Source organism: Cryptotermes secundus, unplaced genomic scaffold, assembly GCF_002891405.2.
Source record: "Cryptotermes secundus unplaced genomic scaffold, Csec_1.0 scaffold483, whole genome shotgun sequence".
Classification (NCBI taxonomy): Eukaryota; Metazoa; Arthropoda; class Insecta; order Blattodea; family Kalotermitidae; genus Cryptotermes; species Cryptotermes secundus.
The window spans coordinates 125046-152138 of record NW_019744115.1 but is presented as its reverse complement, the minus strand read 5'-3'; the positions used below and the strand labels follow the sequence as shown (position 1 = coordinate 152138).

The window sequence follows — 27093 nt, the reverse complement described above, 5'->3', positions numbered from 1 at the left end:
GGGATGCGCAAAAGCACTAGACAAAAGAAAACAAGCCAAACTGCAATGGTTACAGGATCAAAGCTAAATTAATAAGGATAATCTGAACAATATAAGACGCGAAACCAGCAGACATTTCAGGAATAAAAAGAAGGAATATCTGAAAGACAAAATTGATGAGCTTGCAATGAACAGTAAGAACAAGAATATTAGAGACCTGTATAGAGGAATAAATGACTTTAAGAGTGATTACTAACCCAGAAGTAACTTAGTGAAGGATGAAAATGGTGATATGCTTGCAGACTCCCACAACATTTTGAATAGGAGGAAGAACTAATTCTTGCAGTTATTGAATGTACGTAGGGTCAGTGATGTTAAGCAGATAGAAAAGCACTTAGCTGAGGCATTAACATCTGATCCCAGGATTTGAGGTTGACATTGCAAAATTGAAAAGGTATAAATCGCCAGGTAGTGATCAAATTCCGGCAGAACTTTTTCAAGCAGGAGGCGAAATATTACGTTCTAAGATCCATAAGCTAATTACTTCAATTTGGCATAAGGAAAAATTGCCTGATCAGTGGAAGGCATCTATTATTGTACCAGTTCACAAGAAGGTGATAAAACTCACTGCAGTAATTATCGGGGGATATCACTGCTATCGCCTTCATACAAAATTTTATCCAATATTCTCTCAAGGTTAAGTCCATATATAGATGTAATTATTGGGGATCATCAGTGTGGGTTTCGATGTAACAGATCAACTGCAGATTAGATCTTTTGCATTCATCAGATACCGGGGGAAAAAATGGGAGTACGATGAGACAGTACATCAGCTATTCATAGACTTCAAGAAAATCTATGATTCAGTTAGGAGGGAAGTATTGTACACTATCTGATAGAGTTGGGGGCACCTATAAAACTAGTTAGGCTGATCAAAATATGTTTAAACGAAACGTATGATATCCGTATAGGTAAACATTTGTCCCATAAATTTTCTATCCAGAATGGTCTAAGACAATGAGATGCTTTATCGTCACTACTTTTCAACTTTGCTTTAGAATATGCTATTAGGTAGGTCCAGGAAAACCAGGTGGGACTGAAATTAAATGGGACACATCAGCTGTTGGTCTATATCGATGATGTGAATCTNTCAGAGGCATTTATAGTAGAAAAAGAAATCACCAACACACAAAACTTCACTTTGTCCAAGATAGCCACGTTCCAGTTAATTAAAATAACTACAAATTGGTTAGTGTGACGGACCAGAATGAAAGACCTTAAACAATGAGATGCTTTATCGCCACTACTTTTCAACTTTGCTTTAGAAANCATTCATCAGATACCGGGGGAAAAAATGGGAGTACGATGAGACAGTACATCAGTTATTCATAGACTTCAAGAAAGTCTATGATTCAGTTAGGAGGGAAGTATTGTACACTATCTGATAGAGTTGGGGGCACCTATAAAACTAGTTAGGCTGATCAAAATATGTTTAAACGAAACGTATGATATCCGTATAGGTAAACATTTGTCCCATAAATTTTCTATCCAGAATGGTCTAAGACAATGAGATGCTTTATCGTCACTACTTTTCAACTTTGCTTTAGAATATGCTATTAGGTAGGTCCAGGAAAACCAGGTGGGACTGAAATTAAATGGGACACATCAGCTGTTGGTCTATATCGATGATGTGAATCTACACAAACTTTAATTGACGCAGGTAAGGAGGTTGGTCTAGAAGTAAACACAGAGAAAACTAAGTATATGTTGCTGTCTCGTCACCCAAATGCAGGGCAAAATCATGACATAAAGACAGGAAACAGATGTTTTGAAAATGTGGCACAGTTCAGGTATTTGCGAATAACTATAACAAATCTAAACCTGATTCAGGAGGAAGTTAATAGGAGACTGAATTCAGGTAATGCATGCTACCATTCAGTCCAGAACCTTCTGTCTTCTCATCTCCTGTCAAAAAACATAAAGGGACGCTGCGGTTCTGTATGGGTGTGAAACTTGGTCTCCGACATTAAGGGAGGAACACAGTCTGAAGGTGTTTGAGAANAAATGCAGGGCAAAATCATGACATAAAGATAGGAAACAGATATTTTGAAAATGTGGCACAGTTCAGGTATTTGCGAATAACTATAACAAATCTAAATCTGATTCAGGAGGAAGTTAATAGGAGACTGAATTCAGATAATGCTTGCTACCATTCAGTCCAGAACCTTCTGTATTCTCATCTCCTGTCAAAATCATAAAGGGACCCTGCTGTTCTGTATGGGTGTGAAACTTGGTCTCCGACATTAAGGGAGGAACACAGTCTGAAGGTGTTTGAGAACAGGATGTTGAGGCGAATATTTGGACCAAAGAGAGATGAAGTGACGGAAGGTTGGAGGAAACTGCATAATGAGAAGCTTCATAACTTGTGCTCTTCTCCAAGTATAATTAGAATGATCACGTCAAGGAGAATGAGGTGGGCATGGAATGTAGCACGAGTGGGGGAGACGAGGAATGTATGTAGGATATTGGTGAGAAAGCCAGAAAGAAAGACCACTGGGAAGACCAAGGCGTAGGTGGGTGGACAATATTAAAATGGATCTTAGAGATATATGATGGGATGATATGGATTGGATTGATCTGTCTCAAGATGGGGACCAGTGGAGGGCCCTTGTGACGACGGTAATGAAATTTCGGGTTCCATAAAATGCTGGGAAATTCTTGAGTAGCTGCAGAATTGGCGGTTCCTCAAGAAGGGCTCAGCTCCATGAGTAAGGAAAAATATACAACTAGGCCTGTTGATATCGATTAGGGCAAATTTTTGAGAATCTATAAGCAAGACAAATATTTATTCACTGGAAAATGGTAGAGAAATAATTTCTGGCGCTCTGTTGAGACTCTTAAACCCGCTCGGCCTTCCAGTATTCATTTCTTCCTGCTGTCGTCCTGCTTGTCCTAATCACCCGCGAATTCTGGCGTGTCTAGCTCGGAAACACTCCGACGCCACGACCAAAAAGAATTCTGACCTACTGTTCTGGACAGTAGCACGCTCGTAACACATTTACTAAACTGCATCCCCACAACAGAAGAATACTGAGAATAAGAAGCAGGTTCAGCGAGACAGCGTGGGCGAACCAAACCAGCGTCTTGGGCGGTACATTTTCCAAACCCGTTTCTCCTTCTTCTTATTCCTCCTCTTTCTTTCTTGCCAAACTAAAATTAAATTCTTCTAATCTTTTGTTCACACCGTAACCAATATTTGGCAGTAATTTGAACATGATACGCAAACACAACTGTTTCAAGAATTACGGCACCAGCGAAGGTTTTCGTTACAGTGTCTGGAAATTTCGTGTTTTAACTGGAACAATATTTTGGGTGAACATGTTGCGCAAACACAACTGTTTCAAGAATTACGACACTAGTGAAGGTTTTCGTTATAGTGTCTGTAAATTCCGTGTTTTACCCGAAACAATATTTTGAGTGGACATGTTGCGCAAACACAACTGTTTAAAGAATTATGATACCAGCTAAGGCTTTCATTACAGTGTTTGGGAATTTCGTGTTTTAACCGAAACAATATTTTGAGTGAACATGTTACGCGAAACAACTGTTTCAAGAATTAAGATACCTAAGACGGCTTTCATTATAGTGTCTGGAAATTTCATGATATTAACTCAGATAATATTTTCAGAGAGATGATGTTATTTTAACTAAAAGGAGGACGGCAGAAATGTTTTTCACTAGGGGGCGACCTTTACGCTTGCGCCGACCTTATGAAAAAGCAGTCAAAAACAAAAAAATTGAATGTATTTTAATTGTTTGTGTGAAGTTTAAGTTAACTGCTAAGCCTAATGCTGGGATGACTGGAACACTGTGACCATTTTCTGTGATTCAGTTCCACGTGTCTACGCACCTGAACGCACGAACTGAGTTCGACTGTGTGAATTTATTAAGCAAATTCTAATCCTTTGGCTTCGACGCGAAACTGACATGTGACAAATTTGTGTCATTTTGTGGCATCTGACAGTAAGCTGGAAGCTTGCTTCGTTAAATGATCTGTGTTGCTTTTTTCCTTTGGAGCTACAGCCCAAATTTGGGCCTTGGCCTACCTTCATGAAACTCTCCGTTTCACTTCGGGTTCTGTGTTGTTACTGAGGCAAAACTGGCTGATCAAAATAGTTCGTGCTTGTCCCAAAATTTTCATATGCTACCCAGGAGGAAGACATCCCAGTGGTTAAGAACTAAGATCCTAAGTAGGGGGCGCCATAGTTCAAGCGGTTAGTCGTTGGCTGCCCACCGCGGCGGCCCGGGTTCGATCCCGGGTCTAGTCAAGTGGGATTTGTGCTAGACAAAGTGGTGCGGGGGCAGGTTTTCTCCGAATACTTCCGTTTTCCATGCCAATCTTCATTGCACCAATTGCTCCACAATCACCCTCACCTATCATCAGGAGCTGATACAATAGGCCAGATGTAGCCGCAGTACAAGGGAATTAGTTCCTCTCCACTAACAATAAAAGAAATCCTAAGCATTCAGTAGTTATAATTATCCACTCTTAGCTCATTTAATGACGATGTCTCAAATTCAGAAATCCTACTTATATAGAGTCGAATTGGATGGGAAAAAAAATCCTGAATAGTGAGCGGATAATGATTTCGAAGAAGGCTGTCTACATTATTTTAAAGTACTATTTCAGTATTCTCCTATAAACGCTCTCGAAAGCTACGGTAACCCGGAGGAGTCTCGAACCAGGCACTTCTCAAACATATGTCTAGAATCTTACCTCCACACTAACTGTTTCGATCTCAACATACTTGATATCCTCTGTTACGGAACCGGAATGCTCGTCACATTCACCATATAAGCCCTTATTGGCCACGACCATGACTCAGTTCAATTAAGCAGAGTCAATTGGAGTTAGACGGACGCCTATTCCTTCAGGGTCATTTTAATATTATATTTTTCGAAGCCTATGTCTTTCAGCTGATCTTACGTGAGGTATTACCAAGAAATTGCTGCACGTGTTCTCTGCTGATAGTGTTTTGGTGTAATCAATAACGATTTGTCAATGCCAAGGATCGTACAGTATTGTGTCGGATGTTATAGTTATTCTGAATGGCGGATAGGGGAAGTACACGAGCAGTTCCTGCAGACACAAAAACATATACATACTGACCGGTGTCAGGAGTGATACTGGAATTCGGGGCTTACCGAACACAAAGTAGGAGTACTCATCAACACGCATTTGGTTACTGTGAACTTCTCTTGTATGTGAGTCTATATTTTTCCTGATTAGAAAGATGATCTGAAGTTTGCTGTGCTCTCGATTTTGCAGGCTACAAGATCAGCCCAAAGCCGTGTTCCGTAAACGGCTTGGATGGCACGTGCATGTTTGTTTGGGAGTGCATCAAGACGGAGGGACGCCATGTGGGGATGTGCGTGGACACCTTCATGTTCGGCAGCTGCTGCGCACACAATATCACAGAGAACGCCATCCTGGCCCCGGCCGGTGGCGCCGGCGACCATCCCGACGTACTGTACTCGCCCCCTAGTCATACCGACTCGTCAACGTCGGCACGTCCCTCAGGAAGCACCGTGTTCATATCCCTGGCTTCCAGACCCAACTTTACCACCAGACCGTTTAATTCAATTTCAATGACAAGGCCCTCAAACCTCACCCTGAGGCCCCAACCGGCTTCCACCTTCCTGACGTCCATAAGCATTACGCGACCCGACTTCATGACAAGTAACAACTCCACCTCGTTCTGGCCACTGAGCGAAACGAAACCCCATTTCATGACGCGTCCTCAGGGGTCGGACTCAATATTTATCACGCGACCGACAGCATCCACTCATACGAAACCTTCCTTCACAGCACGGCCCCCTCTGGGTCATTTCATGTCGCCCGCTGAGGACGGGGACATTTCTAGTCCAAGCGTCGTTGAGCTGGAACCCAGTGGAGGCAAGGATCCCTCCAGAGAGGGTGCTTCCCGGCCCCCTGGCGGCACCTCGTCAGTGTAAGTGCAAACATAAATATGAAGTGACACCGGCTGCAATGCTTGAGTAATTCTTAGGAACTTTATTCCACTTTTCATTGTCTGAAGGAGGGATTTGCAAACTTCGTGGTATTGCGACCTCGTAAAATTGTATGTAATTTTATGTTACAGCTTAACAAACTCTTTATACCTATAGAAGACTATATAATGTTCCTGTATAGTCATGTAAATTAATCACAAGATGTTTCGCTACCTGTAGCTATGCCTATATTTTCCGGAGGCATCGACACTGAATCTTCTCGGCTTGACAAAACTGAGTAGATACAGCTAGAATTTAATAATTCTTGAGAACTCGGGGATACCACCACATTTAGAAGAGATAACAACCTCCAAAGGGGTCATGATCAAGAATTTGATAAGCCACGATCTAAAAGATACTTGAATGAAAAACAAAAATGTATACGTTAAAAAGAAAACAACGATGCTGTTGAATTAGGAACATTAGCCACAGAAGCTTTATAAGTTTAATTAGGCCAATAAGAGAAAGTGGGACTTCCGCCAAAGTTCAGCCTCTGCTGCAGTCGGTGAAAATGAGTGGTAATTTTCACGCTTCTCACCTCAGATTCGACAACCCCGCACGCGTTAATATAATTTCCAGTTGCAGATGCATGTGTTTTCTTCATCCCTATGTGTTTGACGTGACGATTGCATGTTCGTTTCGAGAAACAATTAAAACGAAAACACCTTGCCTATTACTTTAATCCTACTGCTGCGATATTCAACGGAAGTCAAAAAACCATCCATTGTAGTACAATGCTACATTTGTCTTCGTTCACTGGGCTATGAAAATACACATTTTGCCTCAAAATTGCGTGGAGAGATGGTTAGGATTAGTCCATCATCAAGTAACATGTAACTATGGGCCGCGCGACAGCTCAAGGGGTTACTCGCTGGCTCCCCACCGCGGCGGCCTGGGTTCGATCCCGGGTCTGGTCAAGTGGAATTTGCGGTGGGCAAAGTGGCGCTAGGGCAGGTTTTCTCCGAGTACTTCGGTTTCCCCTGCCAATCTTCATTCCACCAATTGCTCCACAATCACCCTCACCTATCATCTGGGGCTGGTACAATAGGCCAGAAGTGGCCGCAGTACAAGGGACTTAGTCCCACCCCACTAGCAATAAAAAACATGTAACTATGGGACCGCTATCAATTAAATTCGATGCGATATACCCATCACTCTATTTTATAAATCGTTTCGATCTCGGTTTAGTTTTGTTAAATTTAAGGCTCACTTCACTCAAATTTCCGACGAACATTTTACGTATAGGGCCAAAGAATTAATGTATAAGGGGTGGGCCTGCTTGGCTCTTGCACCGGGACCACAGTGATCTATTGCACTTTGAGTCCTCTGACAAACTGTGATGAAATTCCATAAGTTATACTACGGAATGTCTGTTATTAAGCGTTAACATTTGCAAGCCTGATTCACTTTAGTTTATTTTCAACTCAGTTTCGCTTAAGAGCCTACATATTTCTTTGGGTATTTTTCGCTAAATATTCACTTGAGATAGAATGTCTTGAATATAAATTGGAGGTGTCTATAAAAATATTATCTTTTACAATATTTTAAAAAAGTTTACGAATTTCGAGATCGCTTATGTAATAATTTTATCCGCGTCTACATATTTAGTGTGTGCGCCAACAAAACGGTTGTCCAGACTTCTGAGATGATGCTGATTCTAATACATTTCCTCTATTTAGTACATATTCCGTATACTATACTTGAAGCAGCAAATAAAATTAATGTGTAAAGGAACTGCACCTTTTCAGGGCCACACCGAAAGGAGCATATGATGGCTGTAGACGCAGAAGAATAATGCTACTATTATGTGTGTGTGCAGCAATAGGGACCCACCGCTTCCTGCTGCAGATGGAGAAAGCACGATTCAATCAGCCAGCAGCGCCATCGTGAGCTCGTGGACGCCAGCGCACACGGCCCCAAGCGCCATCTGGCAAGCCACAACGGAACCCGGCTTTGTTACCCGCACACGCCCACCCGCTAGCTCAAGTTCCAGCAAGCCAAGACCAAGACCCACCAGGAGACCGGCAGCACCCACTACCACAAATACGCCTACCACCACTACCGCCCCAACAACCACGACTACTACTACTACCACCACAACCCCGCCTCCGACCACCAGTACCTCTACTACCACCACCACAACCACAACCACCACCACCACCACCACCAGTACCTCTACTACAACAACTCTGCCACCAACAACGACACTCGTGTCTGTAACAGCAATCCAGTCTCTGTCTGCATCCAATAACGAGAAAGGAGTTCGTAAGTAGGACAGAAATGTCTGTCGCAACCTGATCACGCTGATAAATTAAACCTTGTATGTATGTAAGGGGTGGGACATAAAAACCGGCCCCCGCACTGCGACCTTCAATGATATTGTAGCGTGTTTCGTGTGTCACGCTACAAATAAATTCACGCCGTCTTCTGATATAGCGAGTTTATTACGTTCGCTCGCCTTACACACCCTTTACAACCATTTACACTTGCAGTGGTACAATCACTGCTTACAACAACTCGGCGATGCTGGACTATCTCCTTTCTGGCGGTTGTTCCAGGACTGATCCCTTAGACGGCTATTCCAAGACTTTCTTCTCCGAAGGCTGATCCGAGACTGAAGACTTCTCGTCGAAGCTGGGCTTTTATAACCTTGGCCGCTGCTAGGCAAATGAATCCTCTGTTATAACCATGGAGACTCCTGTTAGAACTACAATGGAGCAACTGTTGTTTCCTATGCAACGGTCTATTCTAGTGTTTCCATAGAAGCATCTCTTCTGGATTCCAGACACGTTACAATATATTGTACTTCCCTTTGGATTAGCCCTTTATTAATCCTACACTTTTAATAAAGTGTAGGACCCTGCTTATGGGGGCGTCATAAAAGTCACTTGGTTCCACAATGAACTGACCCAAGTGACGAAATCTTAAATAAGCTATGGCCTCACAAAATTAAATTTTACCCTGGGTGAGAAGTGGAAAAGCCTGTGTAATGAGTGTTACCATCAGTAAAACCACTGTTCAAAACAAGCGGCTGTAGCAGAACACGAATGCTAGAATCAGAAACGAGAAAAAACATCGTGCTGATCCGTCTATGCATATATTGGCGAGTAGATAGTTAAGAGGGATGAACCGGTGTCGCTGTCTGCCATAGTTTCGATTCTGAAGTCACTGACTGGCATTTACACAAGTTGCCGTTGCTGTAGTTACCATCATCTGCATCGCTGTTGACTGCAGACTGATGCCGTGAGAACTACAGTAGAACAGCCAGCAGAATACGTCAGATGTTGAGGAATTGTGAAAGTGGGATGTGACGCCGTGTACTCTGGTAGAAGTTTACTGTCATGTCGGAGGAACGTTGGTAATCTTCCGCTGGAATGCAAGGCGTCACGTCCTAGAAGAAGTGCTCTGCAGATGGTAGGTTGTGCATAAACAATGAATTGGAAAGACGTGGAAAGAAGCGGCAATGGACTAACGTAGACCAATCTTATTATGCCAGAATTTTGCTGCAAAGATTGTGGAAAACTACGGGAAATATTGTCAGGATAGCTGGTTGTCGGGTGGAGGTTCAAACCAGGGGTCTGCCGAGTATGAATCGGGAGTGCAAACAGGAAAACCATAAGGTTCATTTGAGCCAACTTGGTCCAATACAAATTACACGATGTACTTTCGTCTGAGACCTCTTTCCACCTACGCGTCCACGTATATAACAAGAACAGAAAGGGGTGGGGCCTACTCCAGACCGGTGTAGACGATATGCTTATTTTCTAAATACATTCCTTGTTGTTCTGCGTGCAACTCAATATTAACTTATAAAAGTTGTCCCTGTTCTTAACTAATTAAGCACTATGAAGGCGTATGGAGGAGTGGATGTATAGATCCACAATTTCTTGACCTCGGCACTAACTGGAGGTGAGTGGTCAGCTTCACGCCCCTACAGGTTTACCGGCAAGGAAGGAGCGCCCGGTACCCATTAGGAGGCTGGGTGTACCTCATATTCCTTCTGGGCGCCGTAGAGAAGAAAGAATTCTTGACCATACCGGGACTCGAACTTCGGCCCCTCGGTCGTCCAGCCAGTAGCCAGTCGCTTTACCGACTACGCTCTCCCAGCTCCCCAAATGTTAATTTATTGCAGATATAAATTTATTGTTTCACAATTAATCGCCCTATAGAGATTACACTATGTAGTTTTCTTTTATTGCTAATGGGGTGGGACTAAGTACCTTGTACTGCGGCCACTTCTGGCCTTTGTACCAGCCCCAGATGATAGGTGAGGGTGATTGTGGAGCAATTGGTGGAATGAAGATTGGAAGGGGAAACCGAAGTACTCGGAGAAAACCTGCCCCAGCGCCACTTCGTCCGCCACAAATCCCACTTGACCAGAGCTGGGATCGAACCCGGGCCGCCCCTGTGGGAAGCCAGCGACTAACCGCTTGAGCTATGGCGCGGGCGCACACTGCGCAGTGACTGAAACAGATATATTTCCTTGCATTTCCTTAAGCATACAGCATATTAAGAGACATTACAAAGAAAAGTTGATAGGCTTATAATTGTGCACCAAGTTAACTTGCCCAACGTTTTCATATAAACCACATTTTACGAAATCCGTCGAGTACTACATAGTTTCGGAAATGAAACATCTGGATGTAGAGACGGGAGAGCCCATTATGAGTCAACTTGACGTACTTTGTGCAGCTAACTTGTAATGTACTTAATTATGTTACTCAAATTCCAAATAAGAACATAAAACTGTCCACAGCTGAATAATCGAGACGCGCCTTTGACTTGGGAATAAGCGATGTGACTCAGCACTGAATTTTCCGGGTTCCAGCAGCGGGGTGCCATATGTGCCCACGGGGCTTTTGAAAGTAACTTGTAACACTTGTGCGTAACATTGTTGGGTTTCAGGTTCTCACAGCGGTGATTATGAAGAATTCTAGCCTCTGGAATACAACGCCGTGTAGTCCGGTAAAAACAAACATTGCAGAAGAACATATCGCGTCTATCTGCAGGGTCTAAAAATAAGCCAATAATATTTATCTGCATGGTGGCTTCTTCCTTGACTTACTCTTCGACTTTGAAGATGGGGGCGATATGTTTCTCTGAAAAGTCGGTTGACGGTCACCATACTATACGGCGTTATATCCCAGGAGATGGACTTCTCGTGTAAGTAAAATTTCAAAGAATCTGAATGAGATACAGGAGTGGAAAGCTAGACTTCAATAAAGAGAAAGCTGCTACACATAAGACACATGTCAAATTTTCAAAAATAACTCGCTGCACATTTTTCATACTTTGTTGGTCTTTATGTTCATTTGTTGAAAATATTTGCTTCAATGCTGATATCACGGCAGTTGTCACTCCACAGTCAATTTTTTGTCTGTTTTATTAAATATTCATGGTAATGAAAAATGTTTCAAATAAAAGTTGCAGAGCTTAATGAGTTCTATATTTCATGCATTGCATTAATGTTTATATGCTCACTTGCTTTCAACAAAACAGATTAAGTCGAATTTGACTTTAGAGTAATGTAGTGGTTATAATTAAACCGATATGAATTACAGATTCACTAGATAGCTTCTAGTGTGGAATTCTGTGTTTTGGATTTCTCAAAATTCAGTGAGAAATTTTGGATATTAAAGATTAAAAGAGACAAGTTCTAAAATGTAATTTGTAAATGCTTTCTGCATATCTGTCTGTTCTGTTATGATTACTATTTTATTTTTCTAAAATGTTTTAACTTGTATTTTTACTGCTTACAGAATGTGGAGTACCACCTTTATTTCCAAGGCCAGAAACAAGAATTGTGGGGGGTAGAAATGCTCCATTTGGTGGCTGGCCATGGCAGGTAAGCAAGTAAACAGAATTCACATGTCTTAAACAGAAATTTGTACTACAGTATTGTATCACAAGAAGTGACTCTTGAATCTCTCTTCTAAAATATAAAATTATGAGTAAGTTCAGTGACATGCATGAAACAAAGCAGAATAACCCATCCTCTGGACTGTTTACTTCTCTCTTCTCGAAGTTCTGCAACTTACATGAAATGGTTGCACTGTGTTCAGCGTAGCTGCCTCTCACAGGATCCTGTAGATATATTTTCTGGGAACCTTGGTTGTCACATTTCTCCTCTGAGAACCATGAAGCATTCATTTCCACATTACTCCTTCCCTTGTTTTATTTGTCTAGTAACTGGTTATTCCATTTCTTCCAAACTCACTTCCTTTTACACATTTACCCAGTTTGTCCCTTTGAAGAAAAAAAACACAGCCCCTTTAGTGGTCACCAGTTCCCTTTGACTCACCCTCAGCTCTGGCTCCTGTTTTCCTTTCCCATAAACCACATGCCATGTTCCCAAATGGCTTACTCTTCTACCCTTAAAATGGAGGCAGCAGGTTCCCCTAAAATATTTTCAGCTCCATTCTATTTCACAAGACACAATCCCCACTCCTCAATAGGACCACCATCATAACCAAAATGCAGCGGAAGATTAATTTGGTAAAAATAAATTTGTCCTGCTCTCCTGCCTTCCATAGATTAGGCTGAAACCTGGTCTGATTTTAAAATCACAATTTCAGCTTCCTTCCTGAGTCTCTAGCTTCTTGGATTCTTCTCGGGAGTCTGTTGTGCATAATGCTATTGCTGTGGGTTGACGCTTCTAAAAATATTTTTGCTCACTGTCTGAATTTTATGAGCATTATGGATGCTGTTGCTTTGCTTCCCACTTTTCATTTAGCATTTTATATATTGCCCCAGACATTCTTTGATATTTATAAACTTCAATTTGTATTTATGTTATATCATCTTCATAATGCATGCATACCTCTAATATTTGAAATATGAATTTATAATTTAATAATTGAAAATAATTATTTTTGATAATGATGTTTTCATATTAAATGTTTCACCAAGGTTTCATAATTTATAATTGTGCTACTGAAGAATTTTCTCCTGATTCTAAATAGTACTGTCATTGGCAAAAAGTAAAATATTTAGGATATTTTTTAACTTTGAAAATAAGAATTCCTTAAGTAATCTGAATTCAGGTGAACCAAGTATGTAGAATAATTTCCTAAACTTAGAAACACTTGTTCAAATTCCAAAACATAACAGTGCAAGATTCATGGTACTCATAAACCTTCTTCTCTATCCTCCCTTGCACCTTTTTGTGTGTGTGTCCTCTCTTTCTCTTATTTTAGAGGTGTTTATGCTTTTTACACTGTTACAGGTATCAGTAAGACGGACATCATTTTTTGGATTTTCAAGCACCCATCGCTGTGGAGGTGCAGTTCTGAATGAGAACTGGATTGCCACAGCAGGACACTGTGTTGATGAGTAAGTAATGAAGTTCCACAAGGACAGAAGGACTGATCCCCAAGGTCTTCACCTGCCTAATATTCCAAATTTTAATTTTACTATGTGCCTGGTGTAAGGTCCTCCCTCAGCATCCATTTGTTATTTAGCTTTTCAAAAAATGTCTTGGTCTTATTAAACCTAAGACTAATCATCATATCGCCATAACCACAAAAGCCAACTATTGGATATAATTCAGAGTCAGTTCAGCTCTCAGCCTGTCTCAGATTTACACTTGGTCTCCCAACTAGATGCTTCACAGAGGTTTCTATTTAAAATAATATATGTATTTCTTATTTTCCCTAATCTGACTCCATTCAAAATTATTTTAATCTGTGTTCTTCTCAGAGAATAATGTAGTGGACGCATGATGACAGAAACATACTGTACAGTTTTTTTATCGCTAGCGGGGTGGGACTAAGTCCCTTGTACTGCGGCCACTTCTGACCTATTGTACCAGCCCCAGATGATAGGTGAGGGTGATTGTGGAGCAATTGGTGGAATGAAGATTGGCAGGGGAAACCGAAGTACTCAGAGAAAACCTGCCCCAGCGCCATTTTGTCCACCACAAATCCCACTTGACCAGACCCGGGATCAAACCCGGGCCACTGTGGTGGTAAGCCAGCGACTAACCGCTTGAGCTATGGCACGGCCTATTTGTATTTTATTGCAGAATAAACGTGTTATAAATGCATGTATATACTGTTTTTTAAAATATATAAATATTTTGTATTATTTTAAGAAATAGCAGATTTTTGGATACCTTGAATGCATCCCATTGAAATGCATCAAAATTCACCTTCAAGAATCTGATCCCAGCATGAAACAAGTCTACTTCATTTGCATGATTTAAATCCCTTATACTCTACTCTGAGACTGGTTAATTTGAATTCTACCTATACTTTACATTTAGTATATTAAATGCTTAATGGGGCATTTAAGTTTACTAGGGAAAACAGTGTTAAATACTGCAGAATGTTAAAAAGAACACAATGCACAATATAAGGAAAATTAATAAAAAATGACAATTTTGCATAGGCCCACTGTAAACCAAAAATGATTTAACTATTTATGGTTAACCTAATGATCCTCTTGTTGATCCATCCTCAAAAATCATTCTGTACCACACTGCTATTTCCTCTCCCACTGACTACTCATATGTCTCTTTGCATGTGTATATGTGTGCAAACAAGCACAAATACCTCTAGGTGCAGGTTGACATAGCAGTAGGTATCTGGCTTGGACCTAGGCTGACCTAACTTAGAATTTTCCTGATTTTCCTCATTTCAGTACTAGGTGAATCCCGAATAACACCTTAATTTGGACCACAGTTGCTTCCTTCAAAATTCCTACTAACTACATTCATCACCATCATCATCAATATCAACCATTCTTTGACATTTATAGTGGGGTAATTAATCTTACTGCAAAGCCTCTCACCCTTCCATAATATCCCTTTTTTATCAGTATCCACTATATTTCTTCAACAACTTGTTCTGTCCATTTAGTCCTTGGTCTTTCCTTTGTTTTCCTCAAACAAAACCCTATGCTCTCCCATGACATACATTCATCTGTATTCTCAATGTCACCAATTTTCTTTGCAGTGCTTCTACTCTCAGATCTTCAGGTTTCAAGTTTACACCTTCTTGTTTGTTTCTTAATACTCTGTAAAACTTCATCTCTACAGTTAGTAGTCTCCCATGTCCATATTATTGCTCCAAATGTCAAAATAGGGCATAGGAAACATGTTTCATAAATAGTTCAAATATTTTCTCTAAGAGTCTTACAAGATTAGCCAACTGTAAGATTCTCTCTGTAATTTCTTGTCCAGTATTTTTCATTTCATGAAACTGCATTACTGTATCTCTGACTTTCTGGATGTTTTACATTCATCACACAATAATATGTCTGCAGCCTCCTGACATCCCAGATCCGGATCCGTGTGGGGGAGTATGACTTCTCAAGTGTGCAGGAACCATATCCCTTTGTGGAGCGTGGAGTGGGACGCAAAGTGGTTCATCCCAAGTACAACTTCTTTACATACGAGTATGACCTGGCCCTGGTACGACTAGAATCTCCTCTCAATTTTGCTCCACACATAGCCCCTATCTGCCTTCCTGCTTCTGATGACCTGCTGATTGGTGAGAATGCAACTGTGACGGGCTGGGGCAGACTTAGCGAAGGTGGCACACTACCTTCCATTCTTCAAGAGGTGAGGCCAAGCTATTTTCGAAACTAAAAGTGTTGCAAAGAACTTTATAAGAGAAAAATTAGGCCAAGCACAATGAACATTCTTTACATCACAATTACATGAAAATTATTTGCTGTCTGAGGTATATTTCATATACATGATGTTACAGGTTAAATCTCTATCCCAAGTTTCACATGATTTGTTCACGTGATATTGATAGATATTTTGTATTGCTCTTATTTCAAATATTAGCAAAACTGGTAACCTGAATTTGTTTACCATCCCATAGGCCACCAAAGTCCAAAAACCAGTATTCCAAAGATTCTTGGATCAGCCTCCAGCAACCTGAAGATAGGAGCAGAACAACTCTCCTGTATACTAAATAAACCCCAGATGCTGAATAATGTCCATCTCAGTTATCACAAACACTTCCAAAATTACATTAACAGTTTCTCACAAAGCCTCTATTCACTGAATGTAATGGTGTAGTGGTTCACATTCCAGCTTTATATTCATGAAGTTCCATGTTCAAAAATCATGACAAATCTTTTAAAATAACTTTGTTCCACATCTTTTGTAATTTAACATCNTCCTGTTGCACTGATTTTCATCCATTATATGTATGCAGTGGCCGTCTTGTAGTTCTTTTAAAATAACTTTGTTCCACATCTTTTGTAATTTAATATTCATAATCATCCTTCCATTCAATGCTGTATAATCCATGTGATTCAGAAAGTGTCATTCAGTATGATGAATAACATCATTACATCCCTGTTCAGCTGTTTAATTCTGTTTGTTGTTTCAATTCTTTGTTATTCAATAGTCCAGATTTTTGGAATAAATGTTATTTCATATCATCAGAAATATCTCAGAGTTGTCCCAGAAAATCAGATTTGACATAAATAACAAATAAAATATATTATTAGGCATTCCAAATACAAATTTATTATGAACAATGCTTTAACTGATGGATTTAAATTTTGCATGGGATATCTATACTAGGACTTAATGTACAAATTTCAGACTGATACATTATGCAAGGGCATACTTTAAAAGAAGCAATATAATTTCATCAATAAAGTTATGCACTGCAGACTGGTTCAACTGGTATTCAGTTCTGAGGTGTGGCAGGAGTTTTCTCTTTGCCAGCTATACCAGCTATGGTAATGACGCAGCCTCCTAGCCAGTGGGTACCAGAGGCTCTTACCCTGGGAGTAAAGTGGTCGAAGCATGAAGCTATTCATTCAACTTCATCTTGTATCATTGTCTCGAGAGCATGGATATTTACCTCCACTCTCCCCATATACCTTCACAGTATGGTGTTTGACATTGGGACAATTTTATTTGACTCTTTTACTTTAACCTGTATTCCTTTTCACACATAATGAATGTCTGGTGCAGCTGTATCTCTAACACAAAAAGTGTAGAAGCCTCTGATCACAATTTGGTCACTGGAAAGACCCTCACTTTAGTATCTGATACAAAACAAGGTGAGACGCAGCCCTTTACTATTAAGAGTGCAAAATTTTGTGCTGCCTACTGCAGACAATCTGTACACAAATTTGAGAGAACTTTTAAAAAAGTAGCAATGAATAATGTAAAAGTGGTAGCATAACAAATTTTGATGACTGTAGGTGTCAGTGCCCATTGTGAGCAATGACTGCTGCAAATCCATGTTTCTGCGTGCTGGGCGGCATGAGTTCATTCCTGAAATCTTCCTGTGTGCAGGACATGAGAATGGAGGCCAGGACTCTTGCCAAGTGAGTAAAGTTCTCTTTATTATGTAAGTTCTCTGTCCAGAACAGTGTGAAATACCTCATTCAGCAATAGCATATCATCAGTATTGTTACACGAAGGAAAGCAGGCTGGGAATTTGGTTGCTAGAAATAGTGTATATGCATCCTGAGATATAACTGTAGTTTCTAGGCTGGATTATTTAAAAAGACATAGACTGCTTTTGTTATACTTTCTTGGTATGGAGATAGTCATATCTGACAACTTGGATTATGAAAAGGTTTCAGATTAAATACTTTTGCTGACACCATCAAATATCAAATATGTTTATACTGAAGCTAATCTTTTTCTAAGTGTATACTGTTCACAATATGTGAAAGATTAGCAGAACAGAATTACACATTTTTTTCAATTTCACTAAAACCAAAATGTTAATCTTACCACAACGCACACAAAATTTTGCTGGAGATTATTCCGAAGAGATTCTATTAACAAGACTTCAAGTATTAAGGAGGGTCATGTTTCCTGAACAATTAAAAGACAGATAATCCCTTGAAATCAGTGCTGAACTGGAAATATTCATACAGGATTCTTATTTCTTATAGGCTGGTCCCAAACAAAGTAATTCCATATTAAAAGAAATACAAATACAACTTAGAAATAAATTATGTAGAAGAAATAATAAAATTTAGAGGTTTATTATAATAAAGGGCAATATGGTTCATGCATATTTACATTATAATGTCGCTGCTATTCAAAAACAGCTTATGAGCACTGCATCACTAATTACGGAAAGCCAGCAGCTTTCATGATGTTCAAGCTGCAGTTTATTGACTTCCGTGAAACAGTTCATCATATGAAACATTGGTACATAATATTTTAATCATCTCATTAAGGTCTATATTTACTGAAAATATTTTATGTATGTAGGTAAGTCAATAAGTAAGTTACAAATCGATATAGAACTTAAACAAATAAGAGTACTGATTTGAAAAATGGTTTTATTTCTCGGTATAATCTGCCTGTACACTGAGGCACTTGTCGCATCATTTCACAAGCCCCTGAAAACCAGCAGCATAAAATTCTTTGGGCTGCTGTCAGAACCAGGTGGTGACTTCCCTTTCTACAGCATCACATTCCTGGAGGATTATTATTGTCGCGTATTGGGCGTATATCGCGACAAATAACTTCACGCCGTATTTGATGTAGCGAATTTTATTTCACATCCGCTCTTACAATCACCCAAATTACAGATTTACGATTACTACACTTTAAATGCCAGAATACAACTGACTAGTTGCTGGCTAACTCGGAACTAACTCGGAGGTAGCTCGAGGACTGACTCGGCGGTAGCTCCAGGACTCACTCGGAGGTAGCTCCAGGACTCACTTGGAGGTAGCTCCAGGTCTGGCTGTGAATAGCCTTCGCTGCTCCTCATGTAGCCTCGATCGGACAATACGGAAAACGGCCACGTAATAGGCACCCTTGTTGCCTGGCGCTGTGTTGCTAGTAACGCTAGCGGTAGTAACCGCTGTTACCACCGTCGTCTCTCGCAATCCTGTACCCATGCTGCCTAGCAACCCGCGGTACACTTGGCGACGTCATCGCTGTTGACTCGCGTTGCCTAGCGACCAGGATGCTAGGACTCGGCTAACATCGGCTCACTTCGGCTTTGCTCGGTGCATCACGTTTGGCGGGGGAGGGGGAGGGGCGTCATCCATAGCTCAACATGTCACATTATTATTATTACTAATGTTATATTTTAGCGTCCTGTTGCTGTCTGTTGCTGGACTTATTATTATTATTCTTATTATTGGACGGGGTGGGTTTCCCCATGCACCGCGACCAATAGTCTATTGTACGTCCCCCTTTGATATTCTACCAGTCGCCATACCCTACCTGTACTGGTGCTCGCTATCAGCCCCGTTCAGCCAGCGAAGCTGGCAGTGGTTCCCAATACTTCCCCATCTACCGGAGGCATTGGAAACTACTTGGGCGGGAAACTTTGCCTAATTTTGCTCAGATGTCTCCTACAGACATGAGCATCTTTTATGTGCCGTAAATCTACGACACAGGACCCACGGCTTAAAGTCCCTCCCAGAGGACTTGTTCCCTGAATTTTTCCACCCTTAAAAATTCCACGACCTCTGCCGGGTTTGAACCCGTGTACCTTGAGTCATGAGGTGGGAACGTTACCCCTAGACTACGGAGGTCGCTCTTCCTGGAGGATAGTGTCACTTTTCACTTTTTTTTTGGCAGGCAACGCAGGATGTTTCCACTGCATTGACGCACACTTTGTCTCGGGCTGGTAATGGTGAACCCAAGACAAATCACCTGTGACAATGCGGGCTAGCATATCGTCTCCTGCACTGTGGAAGCGATTAAGATGCTGTAATGCCAGACCCATTCTTTGCATTTTGTGTTGTGGGGTCAGCATGCATGGCACCCATTGTGCACAGACTTTGTGAAAACCTAACCTGTCATGCATTATGAGGTAGGCCATGCCGTGTGAACACGCCTGGTTCCGACAGCAGCCCAAAGAATTTTATAATGCTGGTTTTCAGGGGCTTGAGAAACGATGGGACAAGTGCCTCAATGTACAGAGAGATTATGTTGAGAAATAAAAGCATTTTTCAAAACAGTACTCTCATTTGTTTAAGTTCTATATCCATTTGTAACTTACTTATTGACTTAACCTCGTATATTTCAGAAACAAGAAAGGTAATAATTTCAGACTGTCTGCAGTATGATATCTGCAGACAATTTAAAATAATATATTTGTATCTGAAATAAGTTAACATCAAGGTCAATGATGTACCTATGAAAAATAACAAATTATGCATCTTGAAAATATGTGCACACATTTCCCATTTCCACAATTTTCCTGCAAAACTGTAACTCAAAATCAACATATCTTGGTGTTCCACTAGTAACCTACTTTGGGGCTCACATACAGATGTCCTGTATTAATTAATTTTCACAATCTGGTCAAGAGTACTTTAACACTATGTGCATATTATTATGTGCTGTAGGGTGACAGTGGAGGTCCACTACAAGTTCGTGGGAAAGATGGTCACTACTTTCTAGCTGGAATTATCAGCTGGGGTATTGGTTGTGCAGAGGCCAATCTTCCTGGAGTCTGCACACGAATCTCCAAGTTCGTCCCCTGGATCCTTGAAAATATCACATAATGAAGGGAATACGAATATAGGGATCTTCATATTAAACAAGTCTGACAGCGCTAAATAAGCAATGCTGCAACATCCAAATTTGTGGATCTGTTTATTGTGTGTTTGAATGTTCCTCACATGACACTATGTTGGCTGTGAGTGCGGATCTGCATGTAATATTGGCTCAGTTAGAAGAGAGGTGTTTGTTAGAGAGAAATGAAAGAACAGATAACTCATAATTGTGGTGCATCATTAAAGATTTTACCATGATTATATGATGGACACCATGAAATCCTTCCTTTTACTTCAGTATTCAAAAAATTAGAAGTAACATGGTTGCGACGCATAGTTACAAGGATGAATTTCTTTTTTCTTTTTTTTTTTTTTTTTTTTTTTTTTTTTTTTTTCTTAATGGACCAAATGTCAAAATCAGTGCAATGTAGGATCAGGTCTGACTATTTGTTTCAGGTCCCCAGAACACTTCAAAAAATGTATGTACATGTACAGTGTATCTTGTATAATGGCAGGAAACAAATGCTATCAAAGTTACAAATACGAGTATAAATTTTGTACCTTTATAGAATATAATGTCATATTATAATTACATTTTTAGTTGATAAAAGGAATGAGTATTCAGAAATGTCTTAAATTGCATCAAATATTGAAATGTAAGGGGCACGCTGTAGCATACTTGGTTGGAGTTGACTCAGCCTCTAACAGAAATGAGTACCAGGAATTAATTAAATAATTTTCCTTGGGAGTAAAGTGCAGCAGGCGCATAAGGCTGACAACCTTACTGCCATCTGTGAACCAACTGTCTAGATAATGTGGGACCCTCAGCCTCTCACAACCATATGGGACTCCAAGGCATGTTACAGGGATAGCTTTACTTTACTTACTTATTGAAATGTAATGAAACACCTGACACTACATCTCATCACACAGTGGACTCAGTCATAGCTGTCCTCATATTGCTGTTTTAGTGGACAGACATTAATATTGACCTGTATATTAATTTTAGAACCACAACATGTATTTTGTATGAGTAAGGGAATTTTCAGAAATGGAAAATTTTTGTATGGGAGAGCAAACCATCCAAAAGCATAAGGCATTATGACACATTGGCAGTGTTTACAAATTAACTGGTGTCTGTACTGAATGTCACACATATTGCTTCCATATCTGTACCAGAATCATCATCACAGTGGTAGCAATTTGTGAATGTAAATATATATATACTCTGGGTGACATTCAGGATATAACAGGTAGCATGATGCCCTTCAGCTGCACATTAGATGGACTTGCTGTAGGTTATGCCAAAAAACCTATTCAAAACTTGTAGAAGTAGTGAAAATATAGTGAAAAGATGAACATACAGGTAGTTCTCTAGCACAAAACAACAAGAATCACATATCTAAAAAGCTTCAGGATTTTCATGGTAGTCCATAATAACTGTACAGTTTTTTATGGATATACCACTATACCAAATTCCAAGAAATATTGTAGTTTTGGAGGAACCAGTTTCAACTGTGGTCCTTAAGAAAGACACATGAAGTTCTTCCAATTTGTCAGTAATTTTTATATTTAATCATGCTACCATACTAAGAAAACTAGAGTAGGCATGAAAACCTGTTTAATGTATGTCCAGCAGAATAATATTTTATACAAAATTTAATGAACATGAGATATAAAAATATTCTACCACATATATATATTTGAGGGTGTGTTCCAAGTCTAGGAAATTAAAGACAGTTACAATTTAGAGACATAAATACCTATCTCAATGATACAGGCATGAATTTTTAATTTGTTTTGGTCTTTATTTTATGGCATTTGAATATATTTCGGAAATCTTTACAAATCATAGTATTCTGCTCTCTCCTGGTCCTATTCAAGCAGTGTTTAACCAAAATTTTAGCCTGTTATTTCAGAAGGAAATGGTTACTTTGCATTATTAATGGAAAGACAACTCAGGAACTGGAGCCAGTATGTGAAAGGAAAATTGCCCTGTATATGGTACAACTCATCCAAGTGTCAGGAGTGTGGTTAAACCTCCAACAAACACCACTAAATTAGAAACAAAGCACGAATTCATTTGACTGCTGAGAGCAGGAACAACAATTTACATGTGTGCGTTTTCAAGTGTTTAGCCTATGATTTGTGTTAGCATGGAACATTATACAAACATCATCATACTGAATAAGTACCCATGCTAGTAGCTCACCATACCATTAACAAAATTCTGTATATAAAGTTAATAACATATACTACATTATATACAGATATTCATATGTATTTATCTCTATTTTCAGTGTTAAATCATCATCAATTACAGTATGTGACACCTCATTAAGGCTATACTCTGCATAAAAGTTGGAGAAAAGAGTAAGACAATTCTATCGCATCCATTGCTTTTCAGAGGTGGTTGTGGGTAGTTAAATGATATTGAGCATCACACATCTGTAACAATAATAGAAGCTGCATAACAGATCACCAGTTGCAGTGAATTAAGGGTACACACAGTCTCCAGTGGAAGGACTAAATAAATGTTACACTGGACTTGCTTTTAAATATTCATAACTATGGCTTAATATCACAATGAAGCGTTTCTTTGGACATTGCCTGTATGAAGAAATATATGATTGTTTCCATTTTCAGATAGCGTGGTTTCTGTTAGATAAAGCTTGGCTTTATCTCAATGCATTGAAACAAATCTTGACACAGCGCTACTCACACTGGTTCTGTCTCCATCATCAGATTATCATAAGGAATAGCATTATCTAACACACCATAAACATCTTTACATCCAGGCAACATAAAATGTGCAAAGAATACACTCACCTGACTTAACTGAACAGAATAAAAAGGGTCATGCCAATTTCTTTCTTTGTATTAACGTTAAGAACAAGAAATATGACAATTAACTGGATTATTGTTATCACTATATGATGCTTCCATGCCATCATGTGTCCATTGGAAGTTCCCCCAAACTAACATTGGCCTGCACACTTTCAAAGCACATCTACACTGTCACAAACTGAGGACTCTATATGTTGCATACTGATATCTGAGGCCTACCATAGAGAATGTTTAGGTTTCAGGTTAAATTTGTCCATGGTATAAATAAGATAAACTGCCTTCAGTCCAGATTTTTTCAGTCTGCTTAGCTTTATTGTGTGTTAACATCTGTCAAATAAAGAACCATCTCGTACCATCTCTTGGCAATTCAAAGTATCCATCATTAGACTGAAGATAATGGAAATTATAAAATTGCTATGGAAATACATAAAAATAATTTTTTTAATGAAATATTCAGCACAGAAGTGTTTGAGAGTACATTCTGTCTACTCAATAAGGAGTATGCATCCTAGAACCTTAACAACACCAGTTCCCATGTGGACACAGTTTACTGACATGCTCACATGTGTAAGTGAAGAAAGAAGAAACTAGGCTTCGTTTTGTTGTTGACTGTGATTATTATATGGTGTTCCTTGTTCAGCAAATTTGACAGCCCTCATTCAAACAAACCCTAAGTGATCAAGTTTAAGTGATTTCTAAGACACACAAAAACTGTGATTGCTGCATGTCAGTAAATATATAGAGAGTAAACATATGTAAAACCAAAGAAGAAGAAGAACCAACTGGTTGTATATTTTTGTATAATATGAAAAAAATATATACATACATTTATTAAATTGTTTTTCTTACTACAAATATGGAGAGATATGGCACATGTAAAAGCTTTGTTTTAGGCCTGGACTCTGGGCTAAATATCATTATTTTTCTGAAGATACTGCTTATTTAGGGAGATGGTCTCCACAAATCACTGAAAGTTAATCAAAATCGTTTGATTGTTTTTTGCACAAATCACCATTTTTTGTTCTGGGGCACAGCTCAAGAGCCCTTATATTTGGAACACGGGGCACCAACCTGTTATGTTTTACAGTTATGGATGTAAATAAAATTATGAATTATGGATAAGCTTTTGGTTACCAACTAAAAATGAAATCCAACCAACTGTTTAGGCACTAGGAAGGCACACATTCATCCATCCATACAACAATACATACATACTTAAAGATGAAGAGATAAACAGATGGCATACCAAAACAACTTTTTCATGTTCAGGAGGGCTCAAAGTAAAAATCTCAAGACTGATTTTTCTCAATATCACAGTACTTTCTCATATATAATATTGTGGCGTATGTACTCGTTGCTAGGCTGAGACCGCGACACAAACAAAGAGACAACGGCCGTTGTTATGCAGCCATCGTGAGATGGGCGGTTATATGAGACCCGTTTCTGGGCAACGGCGCAAGAAACACGTTTCCGCCGCAACAGTTGCGCATGCACCGGCGAGAAATGGGGTGTCTACGCGGTCCGAGCCGAGGAATTAAAAAGAAGAGAACTAGGGCAACAAGTCAGTTGAGCTCTGCAAGGGAGTCTGCGAAAATATGGCGCTATAGTTGAGTTCTCCACGGACGGCTGTGACAAGAGGACCTGAGCGCGTGAAGCTGAAGAATCTCCATTGCTAGAAGCCGTTGCCAGGGAGCGGCTAGTNGGTTGCGAGATGTTGAGGTTCCCACATTTTATAGACAATCGGCTCATATTTGGGGGCAAGGTTGTCCTACGCGCCGGCCGCCCTTTACACCCAAGAATATTCCTGGTACCCATTTCTGTTAGAGGCTGAATCGACCCCAGGGCCATAGTGCGGCTGGAAGGATTAGGTCAACTGAAGAAAATCCAATGACCTCATCGGGACCTGAACCCGGGACCTTCCGGCTTGTAGCACAGTGCCCCAACCAATTTCACTATCGCGTGAGAAAGTAAAATAATTGATGCTTAAAGTAAATACGGGTATAAAGTGCATAAAGCGTGACCGTGATGTGCACACATGCATCTGCCATGCTTACCCGAAGAAGCAAGGACGTGACATAGCTCAGTATGTTAGTTGCCGGCTTCCCACACAGGCGGCCCTGGTTCGATTGTAAGTCAGTTCGTGTTGGATTATGGTGGACAATGTGGCATGGGGGCAAGTGTTTTTTAAGTACTTCGGTTTCCACTGCCAATTCTCATTCCACTGACAGCTCCACATTCATCATCACCAGCAGTTAGATCGATAGGTCAAAAGAGGCCGACATACCAAGTGGCCTCGGTCTCACTCCACCCTCAACAAAATTACAATTTCCCCCCCCCCAAATTTCCGCGGGTAATATAAATTTATTTTGGGAGAGTGTTAGATAAAGATAAATTTGCATAAGTTGAGGCTTGGATAATCTGGTGAGCATCCGAATGCAATAAAACAAAGTATATTAAGCTGATTCAGGATAGAGCCAGAGGTGAGTAAGTGTGATGATCCCCTGCATTACACAACAACAGTAAATTTCTTCATCAGCTGAATAACTACGTGCAAATTTTCAATTATTGGCAGACTGGAAAGTTTTGGTTTTCTTCAGTAAGATGAGATAAGAGCTTTCCTGTATATTTTCCACCTTCACATATCTCATAGGAAAGGATTACAAAGTAATGATCATAGCAATGAAGCAGGAAGTTGCACTATGCCACATCTCATTCTTCCTTACATTCCTCCTTACGTAACCGTTTTCTATATGTCCGACTCTAAGTTATATAAGAAGATAAATTGAGTGTCAGTGACAGTTACGTAATAGGTACTGCTGTTGCCGGACATCGTGTTTATAAGTTCCCTAGCAACCGCTGTTTACTCGCTTTTGCCTAGCAACCGTTCTTTACTCGTCGTTGCTAAGCAACGACGCTTGCGTTGTCACACTTGCTTGAATGTGGGCAGTTCCCACATAGCTAATAGATCAACTGAAAATATTGCGAAGTTAAACATCTGGGAACTAGAGTAACAAATGAAATCTGATTCATAAGGAAAGGCAAAGTTGTCCCTGTACTTAACTAATTAAGCACTACGCCATGAATGGTATGGGGGAGTGAATGTATAGATCCACATATTCTTGACTACGTTACTAGCTGGAGGTGAGTGGTCAGCTTAACGCCCCGGCCTCTTTACCTCCGGGGAAAGAGTCCCCGGTACCCATTGGATAGGAGGTTGGGTGGATCGCAAAGCCGGTCTTGACCCTACCGGGACTCGAACTCCGACCCATCGGTCGTCCAGCCCGTAGCCAGTCGCTATATCAACTACGCTATCCCAGCTCATTTTGTCTTCTTTTCTGTCTAAAATGTAAAGATTAAAACTTATAACTTTTCCTGTAGTTTTGTATGTGTGTGTGTGAAGCTTGGTCTCTCACATTAAAGGAAGACACGTATTTGAGAACAGAGCACTGAGGAGAAGATTTGGACTTAAGAGGGACGAAATAATAGAAGGCATTAGAAAAATTACATAATGAAGGGCTTCACAACTTCTACTATTCCCAAACATCAGAATGATAGCATCCAGGATGAGATGTAGAAGGCATTAGCGCCGGTCACGGTAGCTGAGCGGTCTGAGGCATGTACTGTCTTCGCTCGCTCGCAAGCCGGGATCGTGGGTTCGAATCCCACTCAGGGCATGGATGTTTGGTATGTGAGTTTATTCTGTGTTTGTTTTGTCCCGTGTTTGGGTAGAGGCCTTGCGAA

The 27093-nt window shown here is 40.2% G+C and overlaps 2 protein-coding genes across 2 annotated transcripts in view; one reads left to right on the top strand and one right to left on the bottom strand.

Moving 5' to 3' along the window:
* Positions 1-20880, top strand: part of LOC111874481 (serine proteinase stubble) — a 96594-nt gene extending 75714 nt beyond the window's left edge. Inside the window, exons 4-10 of the mRNA XM_033755465.1 lie at positions 5309-5990; positions 7868-8313; positions 11808-11893; positions 13274-13380; positions 15313-15610; positions 17224-17349; positions 20356-20880. Of these exons, the coding sequence (XP_033611356.1) occupies positions 5309-5990; positions 7868-8313; positions 11808-11893; positions 13274-13380; positions 15313-15610; positions 17224-17349; positions 20356-20514 (1904 nt within the window). The 3' untranslated portion in view covers positions 20515-20880. The remainder of the gene's footprint in view (positions 1-5308; positions 5991-7867; positions 8314-11807; positions 11894-13273; positions 13381-15312; positions 15611-17223; positions 17350-20355) is intronic.
* The window catches only part of LOC111874479, a 208695-nt gene that overhangs the window by 150611 nt on the left and 30991 nt on the right, over positions 1-27093 (bottom strand). The gene's annotated exons all lie outside the window — the stretch shown is intronic.